The 22,561-nt window shown below is 35.3% G+C and overlaps 2 protein-coding genes across 2 annotated transcripts; both read right to left on the minus strand.

Moving 5' to 3' along the window:
• Nucleotides 1–29: 29 nt before the first annotated feature.
• On the minus strand, nucleotides 30–7,648 carry LOC122325499 (fibrillin-2-like). Its single transcript, XM_043220537.1, has 18 exons — nucleotides 7,590–7,648; nucleotides 7,015–7,101; nucleotides 6,677–6,780; nucleotides 6,422–6,470; nucleotides 6,087–6,236; nucleotides 5,829–5,993; nucleotides 3,453–3,602; nucleotides 3,203–3,376; nucleotides 3,071–3,100; nucleotides 2,818–2,970; nucleotides 2,561–2,725; nucleotides 2,145–2,291; nucleotides 1,718–1,876; nucleotides 1,429–1,575; nucleotides 1,170–1,316; nucleotides 796–942; nucleotides 155–307; nucleotides 30–40 (listed from the first exon to the last, which is right to left on the minus strand). Exons 2-18 carry the CDS (start codon nucleotides 7,025–7,027, stop codon nucleotides 30–32), a joined length of 2,064 nt encoding a protein of 687 aa, XP_043076472.1. The 5' UTR covers nucleotides 7,028–7,101; nucleotides 7,590–7,648.
• A 3,014-nt stretch (nucleotides 7,649–10,662) lies between these two features.
• On the minus strand, nucleotides 10,663–22,552 carry LOC122324298 (adhesion G protein-coupled receptor F5-like). The gene is made up of 16 exons (XM_043218609.1): nucleotides 20,919–22,552; nucleotides 19,800–19,921; nucleotides 19,522–19,570; nucleotides 19,246–19,389; nucleotides 18,973–19,137; nucleotides 16,915–17,454; nucleotides 16,468–16,568; nucleotides 16,292–16,359; nucleotides 16,042–16,178; nucleotides 15,753–15,947; nucleotides 14,589–14,786; nucleotides 14,275–14,468; nucleotides 14,013–14,183; nucleotides 12,462–13,793; nucleotides 12,279–12,320; nucleotides 10,663–10,722 (listed from the first exon to the last, which is right to left on the minus strand). Exons 1-14 carry the CDS (start codon nucleotides 20,929–20,931, stop codon nucleotides 12,921–12,923), a joined length of 2,970 nt encoding a protein of 989 aa, XP_043074544.1. The 5' UTR covers nucleotides 20,932–22,552; the 3' UTR covers nucleotides 10,663–10,722; nucleotides 12,279–12,320; nucleotides 12,462–12,920.
• Between the last annotated feature and the right edge of the window lie 9 nt (nucleotides 22,553–22,561).

Here is a 22,561-nt window from a genome sequence, read left to right on the forward strand (position 1 = left end):
CTCACATTTACACTGATACTGGGTTTCATTCAGGAACACACTGAACAACAGAGGAAGAGACAAAAAATCTAAATCTTGTCATTTCTGGCAGGTAATGATGTATAAAGTTGAATCTTAGCTATACAACATAACAAAGCCGAGTCAGAGATCGTACCAGTAGTTATGTTGATTTCTGTGATGTTAGTGCTGTCACTGATTGTGTAGGGCAAACTGAAATACATCAGGATGTTCCTCAGCTGATCAGTCATTCTGCTGTCCATGCTATTGATCTGAATTTCAATCAGATACTCAGTCAAAGGCAGAGTCACTGTAGAAAAAGAGGAAAAACAACGAGAAATTATGACTATGACTTTTAACTACAAATATAATCAACAAAGTTTGTAATAGATGACTGTTTATTGCAACTGTACTTTGTGTTGCTTTAAAGTCCTGCATGTATTTAAACAGCTTTAATCATAGCTAAAAGCAGAAGTAAAGTAACCGTATACCAAAATAAAAAATATATGGAATTCATTTTTGTTACATTTACACAATATAAATAAGATATATGAAGTTTATTAGCAAAACAGAGAACTCTAATTTTGAAAAAAAACTAAAGTATATATTTTATTATGTTATTATGTTTTCATGTTTTGTGTAAGCTAGCTGTACTTGTTAGTATTTTTTACCTTATCCAAATATACCAACTACAGTTTGATTGAGATTAATTGGAATGTACAATGGAAAAATTCAGTTATTGTTTTTTTGTAAATGAACTCCTTATATTATGATGAAATATATCTTCTACATGCTCACCATTGCATGGGTTCCTGGCCCTGACTAGTTCACTGCTATTTGTTACTGTATATCCAGTCAAGCAGGAACAGCTGTAACTCCCAATTAAGTTTGTGCAACGAGAGTTTGGACCACAGACCTCCGTCGTCTGAAGACATTCATTCACATCTTTATTACAGAGAGAGATGAAAAAAAAAAAAAAAAACATACTTAGTCTTTCTAGTAAGAACACAAGTCAATTTTAATTTGAATATCTTTTATGTTTTGGTTACAAAATTTGAAAATCAGATACATGAAGAAAATTCTTTTTGCAAGAGATCAAAACTCTAATTATTGTATAATTGTTTATTTAATAATAAAGAATGCTAAGTAAAATAGTTTAATAAAGCATTTACCTCTACATGTGTTATTGTTGCTGATGAGGAGAAGTGAGTTTGTTGCAGTGAACCCATCCAGACATGAACAATTATAACTTCCCAGCTGATTTGTGCAGATGGAATTTGGACCACATACAGGTGAACTGAACAGACATTCATTTATATCTATGGAAGAAACAAAAGTAACATTAGAAAAAATATTGTAAAGACAAAGCATGTCTGTACGGTTATTCGGAGAAAATAAAAACAGAAAACAAATTGAGTGAATAACACTTACCCTGACATGAGTTGTTACGGCTCACAGGACTGTCTTTATTGGAGGTATTAAATCCACTCCAGCATGAACACATGTGACTCCCAATGAAGTTAATACAATCTGAGTATGGACCACACACTGATACTGCATCTTTACATTCATTGATATCTGGAAAAAAAACAATGAGACGGTATTGCATAAAAGTTACAATTAAAGGTGTCATGTGTCATCAAAATAAATTCATACTGGTCATGTTACTACAATTCAAATCAGAAAATGTGTCAGCAAAAAAATTCATGTGATTTCTCACCTTTCAGGCAAAGTGGACCCTCTGAAGGGAGAGCTTGAATACATCCACAAGTGCCTCCCACAATGCCATCACACACCTGATAGGCTCTGCAGGTGTCACTGGGCCAGACATGATCCTGCTCACACTGGCACTCATATTCTGTTCCATTTAACCCACACACTGTAATAAAACAAAAGCAGAGTTTTATACTACAATATATTCAACATTTCAAGAGAAGGCACCTAAATTACTCATATTATGTGTAAAACTGAGAAAGTATTTCTGAAACATTACATTGTGTAAAAATATTATGGGAGTAACTTTGTGTTTATGTGCATGTTAATATTCAAAAGCAAACTACACTTGTGTTGCACACCAAGACCCCAAATGGAGATTATTGTATTAATTGTTTTACTTATATCAAAATACAGACACTTTCTGAGCTCACCAGTAGTCATGTCGATATCTGTGATATTTATGCTGTTGCTCAAAGTGAGAGGAAGGCTAAGGTTTGTGAAGATATTACGTAAGTAGTCTGCCAGATACAAGTCAAAGAATCTCACATCAAAGTCAATCGTGTAGTGAGAAGGCAGCACTGCAGGAACAAACAGAATCAGAACAAAAGTGAAACTATGCACAGTCATAGTCAAATACTGGATTTTCTTGATGCCAATGCCTTTTTGTCATTTTCTGGAATGTTGATATATTGCTGTATTTTTATTGAAGCTACTAAATAAAGATCAAATTATATTATTTTTATATTCAAGTGTCCAATTATTCATATGGTGAAACAATCTTAACTATATGGTTTTTGACACACTAACTGAATGATCATCAGGCACATTTATGAAAGTAATCGCTTACCTTCTTTTAACTGGCAGAACTGTCCGTCGGTTGGAAGGGCATTGATACATGTACATGAACCATTAGTGATGACATCACAGGCCTCGTATAAGTAACACGTGTCATTCGGCCAAACAAACAGACCCTCACATTTACACTGATACTGGGTTTCATTCAGGGAACACACTGAAAAACAAATGAACAAAATCACCAATCATTCATGGCAGCATTTATTGCATATAAAGTACAACATTCCCAAGCAGAGCCAGAGATCGTACCAGTAGTTATGTTGATTTCTGTGATGTTAGTGCTGTCACTGATTGTGTAGGGCAAACTGAAATACATCAGGATGTTCCTCAGCTGATTAACGATGCTACTGTCCATGCTATTGATCTGAATTTCAGTTAGATATTCAGTGGGAACTGGAGTCACTGTGGAAAGATAAAAAGAGTATATTTACTGCTTTTTTAATATGCAGAAAATAATGCAGCGATCCTGACACTGAGATTGAAGTCAGATATTGTTATGTACCTGATGGTGGTTGCCCACAGGCGGTGTTATCTTCCAGGAATAGGATGAGAATGTATTAGAATACAGTTCATGTTACAGTAACTGAGTGACAGATCTTCTGTATGATTATAAACAGGGGAAAAAATGCATTACTTGTTATCTCGCTGATTGTTTGACAGAACAGTCTGTCATTTGGAATATCATTGATGCAGCTGCATGTGTTGTTTGTGACGCCGTCACAGCTTCCGTATTGTGTGCATTTATCACACGGCCAGAAATACTGGTCCTCACATACACACTTGTATCCACTGTCATTGAAATTGCACACTAAGAAAGGATACATCGTGAGTGTAAGCTTAGCAATACTGTATTTGTGTTCAGAAGGTCGTGTGATATTCTTTACCTGTTGTAATGTCCACATCTAAAACTTCAACCACCTGATCTAATTGAAGTGGAAAGGTGATGTTCTGCAGATATCGCCTCATCTCATCAATCACAGAGATGCTCGTTGAGTCCAACTCAATTTCAAACAAGAAGTCAGTGAAGGGCAGTTCTGGGAAAAAGCATTAACAAGCACATAATCTGTTGGTATTTTCTTTGCATTTGACATTAGTGTGTCCATTTACAATACTGCATTTTTCATCACAATAAATATGTTTTTATAATTAATATTAACAATAGTAATATGTAAAAAGTTAGGCCTGCGCATTAAGTAAACACTGCTCATTAGTTTGTCAATCCCTAAAGACGTTAAAACATAATAATAACATCGCAACAACATCAGTATTGCTTGAGTATTTGCTATGAGTATATTGCGTATTAGTGTGTAAAATTTCACTTTGCGTACAGTCTAATGTAATTGTCATACCATTCGAGATTTTATATTAAGAAATTCTTTGAACCCAAAAGGCCAACTGTGTTCCCTCAAACTTGTCTTTAAAATACAAATTTTATAATCCCGGGCTGTCTGTGATCAAAATGACATTTAAAACTGGAAAACAGTGTTCATTTCCGTTGACGAATAATTTCCGTCAACAAGTTTTTTTTCCACAGACGAAAACGAGACGAAACTAATTTTAAATTACAAAAAACTACAACGAAACGCTTTAGTCACCGAATAAAAACCAGACGAAAATGTTAGGGAGGGACGATTTGGGATAAGGTTCGTTCCGAACGAACGTGCTGCTCAATTAACTCAGTCCGGTTTCTGAGCGCAGACGGAGAGTAGGTCTCACACAGCGCGAGAGTAAAGACGGATGAACGGAGAATTACACACAAAACCATTCACTTTAAGAGCCTATTACTTCTTAAGTGTAAATAAACAGCATGGAGAACACATATCGGTACATTGCTTCCATTACGTTCGTGATTCCGGTTTAAAGGGATAGCAGCCTAATTTAGTTGCTATTGTTCAAGACGCTGATGTTAATTAAGAAACAAAAGTCAAATCGATTTAGCTTGTCAGTTATCTGCAGTTTACAGACGTGATGTATTGATGTAGTGCAATGCTCGAATTTCCCACAAAAACCTACCCGTACCACTTTTATTAGAAAACATTATTATAAGCTAACCGTTGTGAGGCAATTGGTTTGAAGACTGGCTGGTTATGTACTTGCTCAAATATTGATTTTAGATCATTTTTAATCAGAAAAAGTTATGGACTGTGGCTTTAAATAGAATATGTTGATTTGTGTTGCATCACGAGCCATCTTATCTGGAGCATATGTATAGATGCCCTATTTGACTGCTTTAGATACATTGAAGCCATTTTGGAACGGTCAACTTAACGTCATTTACAATAATAATCAATGAGTATTCAAACATATGCATATAACTTCTTGTTGTATATGCACACAGTTAACTTGCACTCAATGGTTTGCAGCATAGATATGTATGAATTTTGAGCATTCCAGGCATCTTGGAATGGTCAACTTGACGTCATTCACGTTGACGTTGGCCCAGAGCTGTTGAGTTGTTCTGTGCAGGATTGCAGATAGCATCTTTTTAATATTCAGTGATTACTATGGTAAACAACATCAAGTTGACCCTTACATTATGGTGGACAGCTTACATATAGCGGCCCACATATATATAAATGGCTGTGACACCCGTAAATAACCATTGTGTGTGAGCGTAGCCATATTAAGGACTCAAATACAGGACTGACAACAGTATTCTGTCATATTCTGTGAATGCAACCTTATTTTTAAACAAACCAGTTCACGTCGCGAATTGCAAGTCTCATTACAGTAAACTGACATACTGGACACAATAGCATATCTGAAACAAAACTAATAAAAAACACTGATATTCTCTAGCACTTCGGAAGCTGTGGGCTTCCACACAGACATGGCACACGTAACTTATTTCCTACATTAAAAGAGTTTTTTGACTGCTAGAAGGGCATAGCCTCAAAATGAAAGGTGAATGACACAACATAACAAAAGCATAGGTAATAATTGAAATAATTTTGACTATGTATTGTTTGTTAATGTTGCTATGAATGGTGGCTAAGAGTGTGGTGATACACAGAACAGTTGGGCAAAGCAGTCAGTTGTTGACCAATCAGATTAAAAGGCTGCAACTAACGATTTTATAACTTTTTAATGTATATATGTATGAGGTAAATTACAGTTAACAAATCACTATTTATTTTTTTATTTTTTTTACTGCACTGTTTTTAAAAGTAGTTTTAAGTCATGCTTTAGTTTAGTGGAAACTATTATTACAGTTTTTGTTTTGTGCACTTGGTGTTGTGTTGTTTGGTCGTCATTCTTACCGCTCTCCAGCACACACATCTCTCCATCACTGGGAATACCATTGATACATCCACATGAGCCAAAACCGATGTCGCCACAGGCCTCATATGTCAGGCAGTTGTTGTACGACCATGCATAGGCGTCTTCACAAACGCACTGGTATTCAGTCGTATTTGGTCTGCAAACTGGTGTAAATGTAACACAGCGTTGACACAACGTTTTGGAAAATGAAGAAGAATGGCATAAATGACTTTCGAACGGCAGTTTAACAGGATCACCTGTTGTAATGTTTGCAGCAGTTACTTCTGTGCTGTTGTCCAGCTGAAGAGGAAACACGATGGAGGCCAATGAAGCTCTGATCTGTTCAATCACCACGGCTTGGGATACATTTACTTCAACAACCACAATGAACTCCAACATCTCAGAACCTTCGGGGAAAGGCATGACATTTTAAGCAGGCTTGCGCCTTTCAAATAAACTGAAAAAAAAACATGATCTTTTGACACAAAATCAGAAAGAAAAAAATTGCAAAGGATATTATATTAATGTATCTTTATTTTTATATCTATAACAATAAAGAATTGTTAGGACAGCGTATAGCCGTGAATCAGACCTGCACTTCTTGGTATTCTGTTATGCAGTTTCCCATCTATGTAACTAAACTGAAATAAAATAGCACACACACGCACACAAAACATTTATTTACACATAAACACTTATCCTGTGGGTTAATCTATTCATGGTTTCATAACAGAATATTGTATTACTGAAAATATGGTATTAGTGGAAAGTTCAGCTAAAAAAACAGGAATCTTGTATTTCATGGTTTGTTTTTATGTTCCTGAAGTATAAATAATCCTTCACCTACCTCTAAATCTATATTTGTTTCTGGAAAATCGAGTGTTTCCACAACACATTCATGGGTCGACAAAACAGCTATGATGATTCCTACGCAGTACTTTAATATTTGTCCTGTATTTGAAAGATTTTGAGATTAAAAAAACGCACATACAGATTCGATCTGATATAAACAGATAAAAATCTATTAGCACTTAATCTAGAAGCTATAGCCTAGGTTTCAGAAAAGAAAGCGAAAGTCAAATTTGACATGTCTTATTCAACACAAAAAATCAAGCCACAAAATTTGTCGTTATATTAAAACCAAAACCATTTCAGAAGTTGAGAGGAATGAGTATAGCATTATACCTTGACTGGCCATGTTTCTCACTGATGTATGTCGGTCAAAAACACTTCAACATATTTCCTCAGAGCAAGACCTTACAGACTTTACGTCTGTAAAACAGGAAATTTTCTCATATACATAACAGAGAACAAACTGAACAATAAGAGTAAACTTTGACTAAAAATTTTTAAATATTCTGAAATTACCTCTGCTCAAAATAATCCTACTTTCATGGTGTTTGTCACAAATTATCAAACATTCTGCAAAATCTACATATACCTTAAAAATCTAAAGCGCTATATGTTTTACCAGTAACAGCAAATCAGACAGAAGTCAATTTTTTTGATATTGTTTCATAATAAATGACACAATGACACAAACTGTAACCACAAAAAAAAGTATTAGTTTCACACTCCAGTCAACTGCAATCACTCACTTGAATTTAGGTCAAATTCTTGTAGCTTCCAAGCATAGATACATTTCTAAAATGCAGCACTGAGCAGCACATTTCAAAAATAAATTAAGCATTTCCTTCAGATAGGCGGTTTAAGAAGGTTTTATGTTTAAAAGTATAAACAGGCTCGATTGTCACTCTTACCTTGCCTTTGGAAACAGCCATCAAGAGATGCCAAACTTGTTTCACAGGGTCTGAGATTTTGTTTCCTTGTCAAATGATCCACCTACAAAATCTTCCCGGAATTAACATGCCTTTGTGCAGGTCACCACAGTAATGTGACTGCGTGTGGGTCACCTGCTAGACAAGTTTGATTCCCTCTATTATTTCCTTGTTCTCCTGTGTGAACAAAACAGAGAAGATTTCAAAAGAAACAGTACAGGGCCTTGTGGGCTACATTATCAGGAGTAAATTATGTATAATAGGCTACTATAATACTCGCATATCACTTAAAAACTGGCGTATTGGACAGTGTTATAGTGACACACTTTATCGGTCTCTGAAATCCAATCAAAAAAAGCAAATCTACCATATTTGAACTGCAGTATAATAACTATTTTAATATTAACCAACTTTCTGTTATGCTTTTGTATATAAGTGTAAGAACATTTTCTTATTTATTTCATGGGAGGAATATAAAATACATTGTTTAGATTAGATTCAACTTTATTTTAAATATTAGCTGGACAGAGTAGGACAGAGTGTACAGAGTTTAAATTTAGAATTTAGTAGACTGAAAGCTGAGTGAAAAAAAAAAAACTGCTGGCGCACAACAAAGACTCTTCTAACGTCTTAGTCTGAGCTTAGTTGCCATTTTATGCTGTAATGCATTGTATAAGTTATTGCATATTGGCTTTATTAAGTTAATATGCGTCATTGCATACTCGTACACTCCCAGCAATCTCTGTGAAAGAGAACATTTAAGAGTTGTTATGCAAGATTCATCAGATTTTTGTTCTCTTAGTGAACATAATTGATGGCTTAACAAATCTAGAACCAGGGAACATTGTCTTGGGCCCTGCTAAAAGGGTCACACTGAAGTCAGAGGAGAATGATGTCCATCAAAAAGCATAGTTATCCTGGAGACTTTTATTAACTTTTTATTGTGTGCATGATCAGGGGTTAAGGCCTGGAGCTATCTGTGTGCTATCTGTAAGTGGTAAAAATGACAAAGCTCCTGACCAACAGCATTCTTTTTTCAAAACTATTTTACTTGGCTGAAAAAAGACCACAAGTCTTTTTTGTGTGTGTGTGTATGTATATATATATATATATATATATATATATATATATATATATATATATATATATATATATATATATATATCCTCAAATCAGCCATTAAGTAACTTTGCCAACTAGCAGACTACAACACGCTAGAGTATTAGTAGAGTAAAATTTAACACTTTATTTTCACATGTTCACAACATACAGCATACTGGCTATAAGAAAGTTTGCAAGTATATGTCAAATTATTCTGCTAAACCTAAACCTACCCTAACAGTGTATTCTGAAAGTGTGTAGATACGTAGTTGCAAATTAAGGAGACTTAGTTGACGTGTAGTCAGAATTACAGCAATTTGCAGTGAAACCGAAAGCAGTTAGAAGTAATATTTAACTCACATTTCAAAGTAGAATAACTGGTTGTGGCATTTTAATTCAGAGAAACAAGTATGTGAACGTAGCATGTTTCGTAAACATCTGTATTTTTAGGCTTTGGTACATTCAGCTACAACACTTTAAAATTCACTTTGACGTGTAACGGCTGCTGCAACTATTGATTGTTAGGGCAAATAATCTGCTACTCAATGCAGTGTTATAATGCAGGTCACATGATCCATGAACAACATAAGAAAATCTGCAAGAAACACTTATATGTTATAGTAGAGACAGTTATAAGTCAACAATATAGAAAATGTATTTCATAAGTTAAATGTTATCACAGTGCCAACTTTTGACATATAAGATATTCAACACTTGAAAGGAAACATGATCTGATTTATCTCGTCAACCCTGTGAAACCCTGTCTGCTGTGAACTCAAGCCAAGTCTGCTTTGTTCAGCATTTCAACTCTCTGTTCTGTTCTCCCATGCAAGCAAAAGCCGATTACAAAAGAAAACTGACAGCCATTTATCAGCATTAGCTTTATGAAGCTGCTCTGCAGAAATTACTGATTTGCATGTGACCTGTATTTTCCACAGCTTTTTTTCTTAATAACAACACATTAAAGCACAAATGAATGCTTTAAATTGACATATCATGAGCATGTGGCTGCCCCCTGCTGTCCAGCCAGAACTATATGTAACCGTGAACGTATATGATATCCTGATCCAGACCAGACACAAACTACTCATTCACAACAACTGTAATTTCATACTTTTTCTCCAGTTACTCAGTTGACCATTTGATAAATATTATAAATCTTTATAGCACTTAATTTTTTAATGTCAACATCTGATATAATACAAATGTGAAATTGAAAGTTGTATTACTGGAAAATGACCACAATTTGTTAAGTAGGTCTACAAAAAATCCACACCCTGCATTCATTATATATAGACAGACTAATATAGACTAATCCTATCAGTAAATAACATGTACAAAGATGTAACTGGAGTGGTACCCTAAGGTACAAAAGCAAAGAGAGATGTTTACTCACATGGTACATATTAGTACATTTTAAAAGGGTACTGCTCAAGTGCTAGATTTGTACCTCAATGTCTAAGCTGAAACATTTCCTCAAAAAAGACAGAAAAACTAATTGCATTGGAGGACGAGGTTTATGAGTGTCTTTTAGTCATTTATAAGAGCAAATGAGCCACTGGAACTGCCTGAAGATGCTGAAGAAGTGTTGGCTTCTGACACGTTGTACACATCTGCAAATAGTTAAATATATGTTATGGACAGTACTGCTGCCTTAAGCTATATCTAATTAATAATAACAATAATACATATTAGGAATGTTTTTTATCACTGATTATTGATATTATTTACTTACTTCTTCGCCGCAAGAAAGGCAGTCCAGATGTGGATGATGTTCCTGGACTGGTGTTCTATATATATATATATATATATATATATATATATATATATATATATATATATATATATATATAAAAATAAATCAAAGTAAAAATTAACATTTAAGCACTCATTAGAAGCTGAATGTTAGTAATAGATCTCATATAAGTGTGTGATGTTATAGAATGCTATTTACATTGGTGAGGCTAGAAGTGAGTTTCTGTAGCAACAGCGTTCCTGATAATGACTCACGGACCTGCAATCAAAAATTTCTACTTTACTATTTGTTTAAAGCCTCTTAAATATCTGCCTGTTATACAGAACACTTGATTCTGATTTGTCAGTCATGTTATCCAGAGGTCAGATATTTTTTTAATATTCAAAGAAAATATTAAGTAATTACTGTTCAAGTCATCTCAGATATGCATATTTACAACTCGAACACACATGAACATCACTTTCAGTGTAAATAGCCGCTGACATATTTCCTGATAATTGAATCACCCCACATGTTATTAAGATGTTTACGTATTTCTTTCTGCAGTCAAAAAGAAATTAAGGTTTTTGAAGAAAACTTTGGAGGATTCATGGTACTTCAATGTCTGCACGGTTCACATTGGGCCTGGTAAGCCAAGGTGATGGCACCCACTATTCAATGGGTCAACCTCTGCTTGGAGACAGCCTTCCCTTTCAGCTGACCTCTGTGACAGACGAGCTGTTTAGAGCTTCTGAAGCTCCAGGTGCGGTCGACGTATATGCATAGAGCAATGCCAAGGCTGGATCTGACTCCTCCGTGGGCAGTGCTTGCAGCTTCACCACCTGATCACGAAAAGGTGTGGTTGGGACCTTAGGCATATATCCAGACTTTGTCAACTCCTCATGCACATCTGGGAAGAAAGGCACTGGAGTGGAACCAATCATCCAGCCGTGAGGGCTCAGTGCTGGGCAGTGTGGACACCTCTAGCCTGATACTCACAGCAGCCTGGGAAAACATGGTTAACAGCTCCGGATCCGATTCTACAGAAGCCGCAGCACCTGAAGGCTGCAGTTCCTCCTCAGCTAATGATAACCCTTTCCCCCGATGCGGCGGTTGACATCTGGTCCTCTCTCTGTGCACCAAACGAAACATGAGGCCCGCTGTGAGAGGGCAGACACTGCAGCCAGCGCTCGTGGATGTCATTCGCGGACAGATAAATTGGTGGAATGCAGGAATACCGCTAATTGTGTCCTCGATATCACCCAGAACAGTTTCTGTTTTCTTCTCTTCCTAGTAGCACTTCAGAGCTAGTAGTCATGAGACTATTGGCTCCAAAGTCAAATGTAATGAGTGGTTACACCTATCGTGACGGGGAGGGGCTCACGATTAGTTAACCACTTTCCAAATTTCTTTGCCGTTTTCTCTTAATCAGAGCTAATCAGGGCTCCTAACAAGAGCCCAGTCTGTCGTCACGACATAACTCATAGTGACTGACAGGCAGGAAACTGTAATTTTGACCTTCAATCATTTGAGTCCACTAAAGTGCACTATATGGATTTATATTCTATAATGTTTTTAACAAAACCTTTAACTTCTTTTTGACTGAAGAAAAAAATACATAAACATCTTGGATGACATGGTGGTGAGTAAATTGTTAGAATTTTTTAATTTAAAAGTTAATTCATTATTTAAGGAGAACAAAAACTGTTGAAATAAATGTGAAATGTAAAAATGTATTTTTAAGGAATATTCATTAATACAGCATGTCTACAGTATAATGTCAGATCTTTAGGTTTAATAAAACATATTAAATGTTATCTGAAGTAAACTCATACCTTGCTGTCTAAAAGCGTTCCAAACACCAAAATAAAGAATCCCTAATAGAAGGAAGTGATAGAAATACATGGCATTTAAATGACCATGGACATTAAAATGTACAACATTAAAGTGTTAATGGTATAGATATGAAATTGCAACAAAAAAAAAAATACTAAAAACTTGACGCTATAAAGTAGTACCTGCAGTGAGTTGAGGAGTGCAAACACCACATGAATGCCTAATTTCTGTGACACCATGGTTCCAATTCCAAATCCCCATGTTAGACCAAAGATAGGAGTCAAAATGGCCACACATCTGGCAATAACCACCAGGGCATGCTTCTCATCTGGTTGAGTTGTGGCACCAACTCCTCTTCTCAACATCTTGTACAGAACCACAACCAAAACCACAAGGTTTATGGCTACAATAGTGAGAGCTGGAATCACAAATGCCAGCAGAGCATTTGATTCGTTCCAGTTCAGCCAGCATACATCATTTTTGGTAATATACTTTTGATGTCCAGCTGTTGATGCAACAGTAATGACCGCTATGAGCAAAGGTGCACCATAACCGACTGTGAAGGCAATGACCATCATCTTAGCTCTTGACATTTGAGACAAGACCATGACTGTACGGTAAAAGAGCAACAGTGCTGACAGTTACATCCAGAAGAAAAGAGCCAGGTAAAAGTAGTGCATGAAAAAACTCAATGCATTGCATCGATCTTCTTTGAATGGCTGCTCTTCGTCTGCAAATGCATCTCCAATGATAAAACAGATGTTTGCAATCAGCAGAGATACAGCAATGTTGACTATGGAGACATGTCGCATGTAGGATGTGTCATTTCTTCTTACTGACTTCCATACGGTAGCCTCAATAATCAGGCATATAATCAAACTGGCCATCGAAATAGCTAGACCAATGCGAGTTATATAGCTTAAGGGTATTTGATTACCAGGATCAATAGAAAATGGTGACATTAAGATTGAAAATGAAGTTGTGTGGTTGCATTCACATGTAATGTTTCCAGTACTGTTCTGCTTTACTTCACATCCAGTGGAATCCCATGTGTTGAGACTAAAGTTCCAAAAGACACACTGAGGCTTTCCCAAAGACTGATCAGTAATGTCAAATGTAAAAGAAATGTTGTTAAGCGTTTCGTTAACCTTAACAACAACCACATCTCCATTGATGTGCACATCTGATTTCTTGCTGTCATTAGAAACACGAGTAGGTAGGACATTGCCAAGAGTTGTGAAAATTATGATGGTTATGATAGTCGCTTGAGGAACCTGTGGTATCACAATCTCTGTAGTTGAGTTTGGCAGTGCTGATGTTAAAATGAATGAGTTTGGAACTTTAGTTCTATTCAGCTGAATGGATTTTTCATTAATCACAAACTCATCTGTGAGATGGCCACTTATATTCTCAATAGCACTCAGAAGTTTAATGCTGGTGTTATTTGTTGTCAGTTTGTTCCATGTGTCAATGAAGTTATCTGATATAATAATATCCACTGTTTTTAGGAAATGCTGAAAATGGAATATACATTTTAAGATGAATTTTTTTCCTATAAAATGTGAAATGTACTATTCAATACTTTTCTATTCTACTATCAACAGATGTCATTTTTGAAAATAAAGAGAATGGTTGTTGTTGGTAAAAGCACAGCGTACAGCTAAATTCTCAATTACAAGTCACCAATTCCAACTTGTGTCAAAGATACCACCTGAAAATATCAATATACATACCCTCATTACTGGTTCATTGATAACAACTGATTCTGACAAATCAGCAATTTTAGAGAGTATATCCACAATTGCTTGAACAGTAGCAGAGGAATGGGATATATTATTTTCATACTGTTCTGTGGAAGAACTGAGATTAGCCATGAACACTGGAATCTCCTCCCCTGTCAAGAACTGAATTGCAAAGTACCAAAATGTTAGAAGACATTAGGAACATTTAAAATGCTCAGGTGATTGCTCAATATATACGTGAGCAATAGATTACCTCAACTTTACTTGTAAGTTTGTGGATAACGTCAAGTACATTAGCATCACCTGCTGCGATTGTTCTTACTCTAACACTGCTCTGGCTATATCCATAGTTCTTCAGCTGTGGCAGATCCCTGAGACGACATGTAAAGATTTTCTCTGTACAATTTACATTTTGCATTGTATAGTTGTATGTGATGGTGCCATTTCCTGATTGGGTAAAACAAAAGGGTTACATAGTGGTTATCATTTAAGGTTAAATGACAATAGTTATTGTTTCATAAAGCAAACAAACAAAAAAAAAAACAATATAGCAACGTATTTTATTACCTGACGTTAATACGTTTTCACCCAGGACCCACTCAATATTGTAGCCAACATCAACAGAACATATCAGTTGGAAACGGCTGCCATCACAGAAAAAATAGCGTTCCTTTTCACCCACATTAATACTGGGGCTTTTTTTAATAGTAATGTTTTGCCATTGAACGTACGGTATATTGCCTTGTATAATGCATGAGTATCGACCTGCATAGGAAAAAACCTTTTTTGTCATTTTACAAAACAAACCTGAGTATTGAAAAAATACTTTCAATTTAAGAAACATTTATATTTATATTAATACTTGCTATTTAAGTATATATTTATGTGCTCTCAAAATAACACTTTGTAAATCTTGACGATCACACACACTGTCAGTAGTTTAATTTTCATTGGTTGATTCATCATCTCTGCCATATATGGTATACACTAAAAAAAGAAAGTTATTTTTTTATGCCTAGTAACAGTTCTATTTAGGATAATATGAAAATTATAAAAAAAAACATAAAACATCAACTCTCTTCCAGCTTACTATCGATTTTCTGGAGTTTAATCTTCCAACTACACAGACTGTCAGCTCACTTTTATCACGTAAATCATTTCTGAAAATGGTTTATTTATTTATTTTATATATATTTGTTTTGCAGAACATGTAAATGTGACCAGCTCTGTTCAGCTAAAGACACTTCTCTCGTCTTCTCCACTAGGTATATACAGATATATTGAATTTATTATCCATATAGTAAAGATTGTTCTGATTATTATTTGGGTTATACATAAACAACATAGACAGCCATTAAAAACATTAAAGCTATCCCATGATTCACATCACTTGTAAATTTGAGCTATTTTTGACCTGAATTAACATTTTTTTACATAAATAAAAGAGACACACTGTAAGTCTAAGCTCAATTGTGTTTTTAAATGCTGTCTTATTCCACAACTTCATCATCTGCAGAGAGAAAGTGCAACTTACAGTATGTTTCCATCATCCCGTTCACGTTGATGAAAAATTATTCTGTCTACCCAAATATTATTATACCGTCACGTTCCAGATTTTTTCTTATTTGGTCAATTTCCTATGTTCCTCCATTAGTTAATTAATTAGATAAAATAAAATAAATAATGCTTAAATCTCATAGACGATACAAACGTAAAGCTCATGCCACTCACCACTGTCACTTTCAGTAGCATTTTTCACAGTGAGAGTACTGTTGTCGTTTGAAATGAAGTATCTTGTGTTGTCTAGTGCTGGATCTTTGTTATCCACCGTCCATTTTATTTGGCCCATTGCAAACCCCGGCTGTGCACAGTTCAGCTCCACCTTTTGCAGCGGATATAACTGATCTGATGTGAAAACTATTTGATCTGTACAAAACAGACAGCTCATCAGTGAACAAAAACAATACATCTGATGAAACTGAGAAATGTGAACAGTTTAGATTAGGCAGACTGGCCTTACCACTTAGAGTAAAAGCATCTTCTGCTAATATTAATCCTTGTTTACTTAAAGAGTCAGAAACCTCTGCGTTGGCTGCTCCAAAGTCAAGGCTGTTGGATGTTGCATTTATTGTGTAGTCTGCTATAACACTACCAGGCCTATGGAGCGAAACACGAACCGTCAGTGTAAAGGCTCCGCATTAACATTATATTTGTTTTGAAAGTTACGAATAAATGGTTTGCAAAGTTTTGCAAAGAATAGTAAATTATACCTGAAGCCAGTGACTTTTGTAGAACCAACCTTGTAGCCATTTAGCTTATTAGAATAAATTGTGTCAATCTGTAAAAAACAAAAGGTATGCTTGCTTTTGATTGTATTTGTAGAATTTAAACAATATAATCAAAAATCAACAAATTATATAAAAATAACAAAATGTGCGATACTCACCACTGACTCAATTCGTCTAGATAAATCTTTGTAGGTCACGCTATTATTGTCAGAAAGGCTGGGGTCAAAAGTCTGAGATATTTTCACTGACATTCCAATAACTGTAAAAGAAGCATACATTTATGCAAGCAACAATCCTCAATACTAATATTACCTATGACATGAGCCCACCCTCGTGCCTTGCATACCCGTCTTTGCGCAAAATTTTTTGTACAATATAGTAGTTTCACAATACTATGTGGTTGCTGTCAGTACATGGAAAACAATACATTTATTCACTTATTACTTATTTTTAGAAGCCAAAAAAATTAAATAAGCTAACCGTCAGATTGTCACTCACTGTGAACACCACCACGAAAAACAAGATTTGAGTAAGAGTTCTCTATACTAATACTAAACTTCACCATCATCCCATAATTCACCTCAGATTTTTTTTACTTGGCATACCTATCGTTTTCATTGTTGTTGGTTGTGTTGATGGCGCAGGTGTCGATAGTGTTGATTTGGATGGTGTTGGTGGCTTGGATGTCATATATGTTGATTGTGTTGCTACTGATGATGGCGATTCTGTTGAGGGTGTTAGCACTGATGTTGATTGTGACTCTGTTGGTGGCGTTGATGGTGAAGGTGTTGCTGTTGAAGATGATTCTGTGAATGGTGTTAGCATTGATGTTGATTGTGTCGCTGTTGCTGATGGTGATTCTGGTGACGGCATCGCTGTTGTTGGTGATGGTGTTGTTGTCGATGGTGATGTTAATTCTGTTGATGGTGTTAGCAGTGATATCGATGATGTAGATGTTGATTCTGTTGATGATGGTGACTCTGTTGATAGTGTAGACATTGTTGCTGTTGATAGGGATTCTATTGGTGGTGGAGTAATTGATTGTCTTGATAATGTTGTTGATATTAATGGTGTTGGGGTTGATAGTGATTCTGTTGGTTCTGATGGTGTTGGGGATTCTGTAAATGGTGCTTTTGGTGATGGTACTGTTGGAAAAATTGACATGAGCGAGTTTGAAATGCAGCATGGTTTCTGTGCCTGTAAAATCTTTACAATTTTACTATATGTAACTATTATGACACTATTAAAACACTTCATGCATATCAAATCAACTCATTCTTCCATCACATTAGCAAAGTTTGCTACCCAACAAACACACTTCGTCTTCCGTGAAACAACAACATAAAACCCAAGCAACAGGTAGAATTATCAAAATTTTTCTTTTGTTAAATAACTTTTATAAAACGATAATTAATTTATGAAATTGCTGTTGTTGTGTGGATTTAAAGGCATAGTTCACCAAAAAAAAATTAATCAGACATGTTCATGTCATTCCAAACCTTGTGACAAGTCGGCTACCCCTTCCCTTGATTGTCATCATCACCCAGTCCTTTATTCTGCGCCCTTCACCAGGCTACCGACCGGAGTGGGCGTGTCTGAGAGGAGGGGCGTGGCATTGGACAAGTCTGGCGGCGTGTGACAAGACACACCTGAAGTGGATCGAGCCTCGTCACTGCCGCCGTTAAATGCCGAGTCGAGAGACCAGTTTCTTCCCCCGTGTATGCACGCTGGTGTCCTTGTGGGTCCAGGAAGGGTGCGTGAGGGACTCGCCACGCCGCCAGAGAAGCGAGCTGTCGGACTTCATAGTCCTGGCGAAGCCTGCACACTTGTACCGCTGACGGGCCAGGATGCCGGGCTGTTTATCCCTTCAAAACTGCAGACCGGAAGACGACGCCGCCGGACTCCGCCCCTTACCTGGACCCTTCCCCCTGGAACACTGCCCTACCTGCACTCCCCCTGCAGCACGATGAGGACACCAGTTGCCCCGTTTATTTTGGACACTCTCTTTTTTTTTTTTTTTTTCTCTCGGGACACTTACTTTGTATTTTTGTTCATAAAAAGCCTCTCCGAGGCCTGACGCCACACCCATTGTGTCTGTCGTTAGCTTCTCCCGCCACAACCTGTATGACTTTTTTAGAAAAAATGTTTTGGTCCATGCAATGGAAGTCGATGATAACCAAGATTGTTTGAGCAACATTCTTCAAAATATTTTCCTTTATGTTCCACGGAAGACATAGTGATTATTTTCTTAAGTCATTAAAAACCTGTTTAATTGAGAAAACCATCCATTGAAGTTAGATGTTTGCTGGTTGCACACATGTATTTCTATCACAGTAAATATTATATTAACAACAGCAATGACTGAACATTTCAAGAAATGTCAGTCTACATTGTTCACTATATATTGCAGTTTCTATGGGGGTCAAAACAAAAATGGTTAATGTTTAAATGATGATTCCGAATTTTTATAAAAAATGTCTAAGTAAGCATAAGGCTGTAAAATGTAACATAGATTTGCACTGTAGATTTTTTACTGTATACATTATGGTAACTAACAGTTTTATCAATGTTGTATTTTAACATTATTTTTCTTTTGACACTAAACAAACATTTGACATGTTTTTAGTGTATTTGCTGTTGGCTTGTTTGGTCATCATTCTTACCGCTCTCCAGCACACACATCTCTCCATCACTGGGAACACGACTGATACATCCACATGAGCCAAAACCGATGTCGCCACAGGCCTCATATGTCTGGCAGTTGTTGTACGACCACGCATAACCATCTTCACATATGCACTGGTATTCAGACACATTTGATTGGCACACTGCCAAAAATATAACGCAACTGGTTAACAACAGAATGTTTACACAACAATAAAGATAAAGAACCAATCAGAAAGAATGGCTTTTAAATACCAGTTTAACAGGCTCACCCGTTGTAATGTTGGCAAAAATAATTTCAGTATTGTTGTCCATTTGAAAAGGAAACATGGCATAGGCCAATGATTTTTTGATCTGTTCAATCACCACAGCTTGGGATACATTCATTTCCACAACTGCAAAATATTCCAATTGATCTACACATGCAGGAAAATAAACGTGTCTTTAATTAAGAAGACAGAAAGAATAAGACAAAATTCCTCCCCAAAAATAAAATATATTAAGTAAAAAAAAATTTAATGAAAAGACAAAGTGTGACAGTACAGTACCTGAGCTTCTCTGTCTTCTATGATGCTGTGGCCCATCTGTGTAGCTAAACTTGAATAAAATAACACAAATACAAATTTATTTTGCATAGAATTTTTATAGCACTAGTTAACTATACAACAACGGCTTCATACTAAATTGATGTTTTATTACTATAATCGTAATGTTAAATATTTTAAAACCAAAAATTTAATTCATTCATGTAACCGAATATCTTATTGACAGTTGTGAAATTATAAAAATCTGTTGTTGTTTTTATATCGTGTCATAGTTCCTCTACCTGTAACCCAATACTTGTTTCTGGGAAATCAGAATACGTGTTTTCATATGCGTTCTGCATTTCACATTCACGGGTCAGCAAGACAGCCACGATGATTCCTATGAAGTACTTCGATATTCGTCCTGCGTTTTAGAAATTGAAAAATTAAACAAGTAGTAGCAGGAAAACATCTCCACTTTTGTGTGTTACTGGCAGGCTACTTTAGGTAAAAACTGTAATTAACATTAAAATGACCCTAATTAATACCTGTGTATCTAATCCACTGCCACAGTATTTAGAAATGATATAAAAGTAGTATGTTTACATAATATTCTTTTAAAATCATCAACACGTTCTAACCCCTGTGACTTCTTTAGTGATACTGATATTCTTATTTACACCCCTTTTGCCATTTTTTGCTTAGGGGAGATTTTACTTTACATGTTTGCACAGTTTGACGGTAAAATAAAGCATGGATGTAAAATGTAGAGCTCAAACTGACAGGTCATATTTGTAGAGCAACCCTATTGTGTAAAAAATATTTTGAGTATCACTTCTCTATACCAGAAGTGTCATCTATATTTTCATTTTTTGTGGACTTCAGGATTTAAAGGGATAGTTTACCAAAAAAAATCCATCATTGACATGCCCATGTCATTCCAAACCTGTATGACTTTCTCTGGACATTAAGACATATTTAGGCAAATGGTTTATTTATTTATTTATTTATTTATTTTTGGTCCATGCAAAGTCAGTGATAACAGAGTTTGTTTATGTTCCTTTCTGTTCCACAGAAGAAAAAGGTGAATATTTCAATTTATAATTAGCATTATGTAAAGCGTTTTTTTTTTTTTTTAATCTGTACACTAACTACACTAACCTTCTTTATTGCTTAATCCTGGAGAGTAAACACGGTTCACTAATCAGTAGTTTTAGGAGCTCTTATATTTGTACTTTATCATCACTTTTATAACATCTTTACACAGTATTTAAAGGGATAGTTCACCCTAAAAACAAAACAAACAAAAAAAACGGAACAGTGAATAAATTATGATTTTTTTTTCTTACGGTATGTTAACATGTGTAAAGAAAGACAGATAGAAGATACAGTAAACCAAAAATATGTTTATTTGTAATTACCTTGCCCTCCCATGTTTCTCACTGATGTCTGTCAGTCAAAATCGTTTCAATCTATTTCTTCAACAAATGGCAATTATATGACTCATCCAGACAGCTTATATCTGTAAGATAGCAAATCCAAATAGAATCACAGAACAATGATGTGATTAAATTTATACATGCATAAAAATACAAAATTACACACACACACACACACACACATATATATCAAAGTAAGAATGCCTTTCTATGAATCTACTTCAAAAAGGCCGTTTACAGTAGTTACACATTTAAAAGAATAAACACTCTTACTCTGCCTGTGGAAACGACCATTTAGAGAGCCTGAGAGTTAGGTTCTGAGATGACTTTCTTTCTCAGATGATCCACCTCTACCGGAATTAATGTGCCTGTAAGCAGGTCACTGATTGTCTGTGTATATCACCTGCTAGACAAGTTTGATTCTACTATGTTCTTTTGTGTAAACAGACAAGGGACGTATTTTAACAGAAATAAAGTGGGTTACATTGTCAGATCATATATTATTACATTTGATATGTAAAAATGCTAAAATGTAAGTTAAGATTTAATGTTTAAAGTAATCTTGCCGTTTTATTTTTATATATAACGTGCATTACTTTCATGGGCAGAGTATTATAACACGTAATTATCGATGTCATGAACCTTATGAACACACCCATCAGCTTTTATTTGAAATGTGGATGTGAGTGTTTAAGATTTGTTACACATGATTCATCAGATTACTGTAAGTATAGTGAACACTATTTATATCTAACACACACACAATATATACGTTTATATATTGCATTAAGGGATTTTCTTCTGTTGTATTGCCAGCTTGTTTAAAGGTTGCTCTATAAATGCAATAAGTATAACAAATTACATATTTATGTTAAGAGACCATGAATAAAAAGAGATATTCTGTGTCAAAATAAAGCATTGATGGAAAATACAGCTCATTCAGTCAAACCGATGAGTCAGGGTTATTTGTAGAGCAACCCTATTGTTTGAAACAAATTGTTTCAGTTGTTTTGAGTAGCGTTTTTCCATACAAGAAGTGTCATCTACATTTTAAAGTCAGCAGCCTTTTTTGCAAACAGGTGAATATATCAACCCGTGATTGAACTATATATTTATATTTTTTCATGATTGAACTATATATTTATGCTCCGTGAATAAAGTTATGTCTATGAAATTAATGTTGTAATTACATAACTATAGAAATATGAAATGTCAGAAAAATGAAATAAACACTAAATAAACACTAAAAAGTGTGAACAACACATTTCATACTAGGTATCTGCTTATGGAAATCAGACAGCTTGCTAGAGACCTTTAAGGCATTATAATTACAAAACAGGAGAAAATTCAGGCCACCAACTTTAGAGAAAATATAATTAGGGATAATATTCCTAAATGAAAAGGGATTTCTAAGTGCATTCTTTAGATTCTTTAACGTAGTAAGTTCATGACTCTCAAAATCACAGATTTATTCATTCAGAAAAAAAAACATCTTCATGTGTTGCTGTGTAAAGCACAGCAGTTCGGCTTCGTTTAGAATTATTTTCCAAATTTTGCAGAAATTTCAATATTGTCATGTCTAAAATGTCATTTAGCTATCACCCTTTGTTTATTGAACCTTAAGA

The sequence above is a fragment of the Puntigrus tetrazona genome, chromosome 20 (genome assembly GCF_018831695.1).
Source record: "Puntigrus tetrazona isolate hp1 chromosome 20, ASM1883169v1, whole genome shotgun sequence".
Taxonomy (NCBI): Eukaryota; Metazoa; Chordata; class Actinopteri; order Cypriniformes; family Cyprinidae; genus Puntigrus; species Puntigrus tetrazona.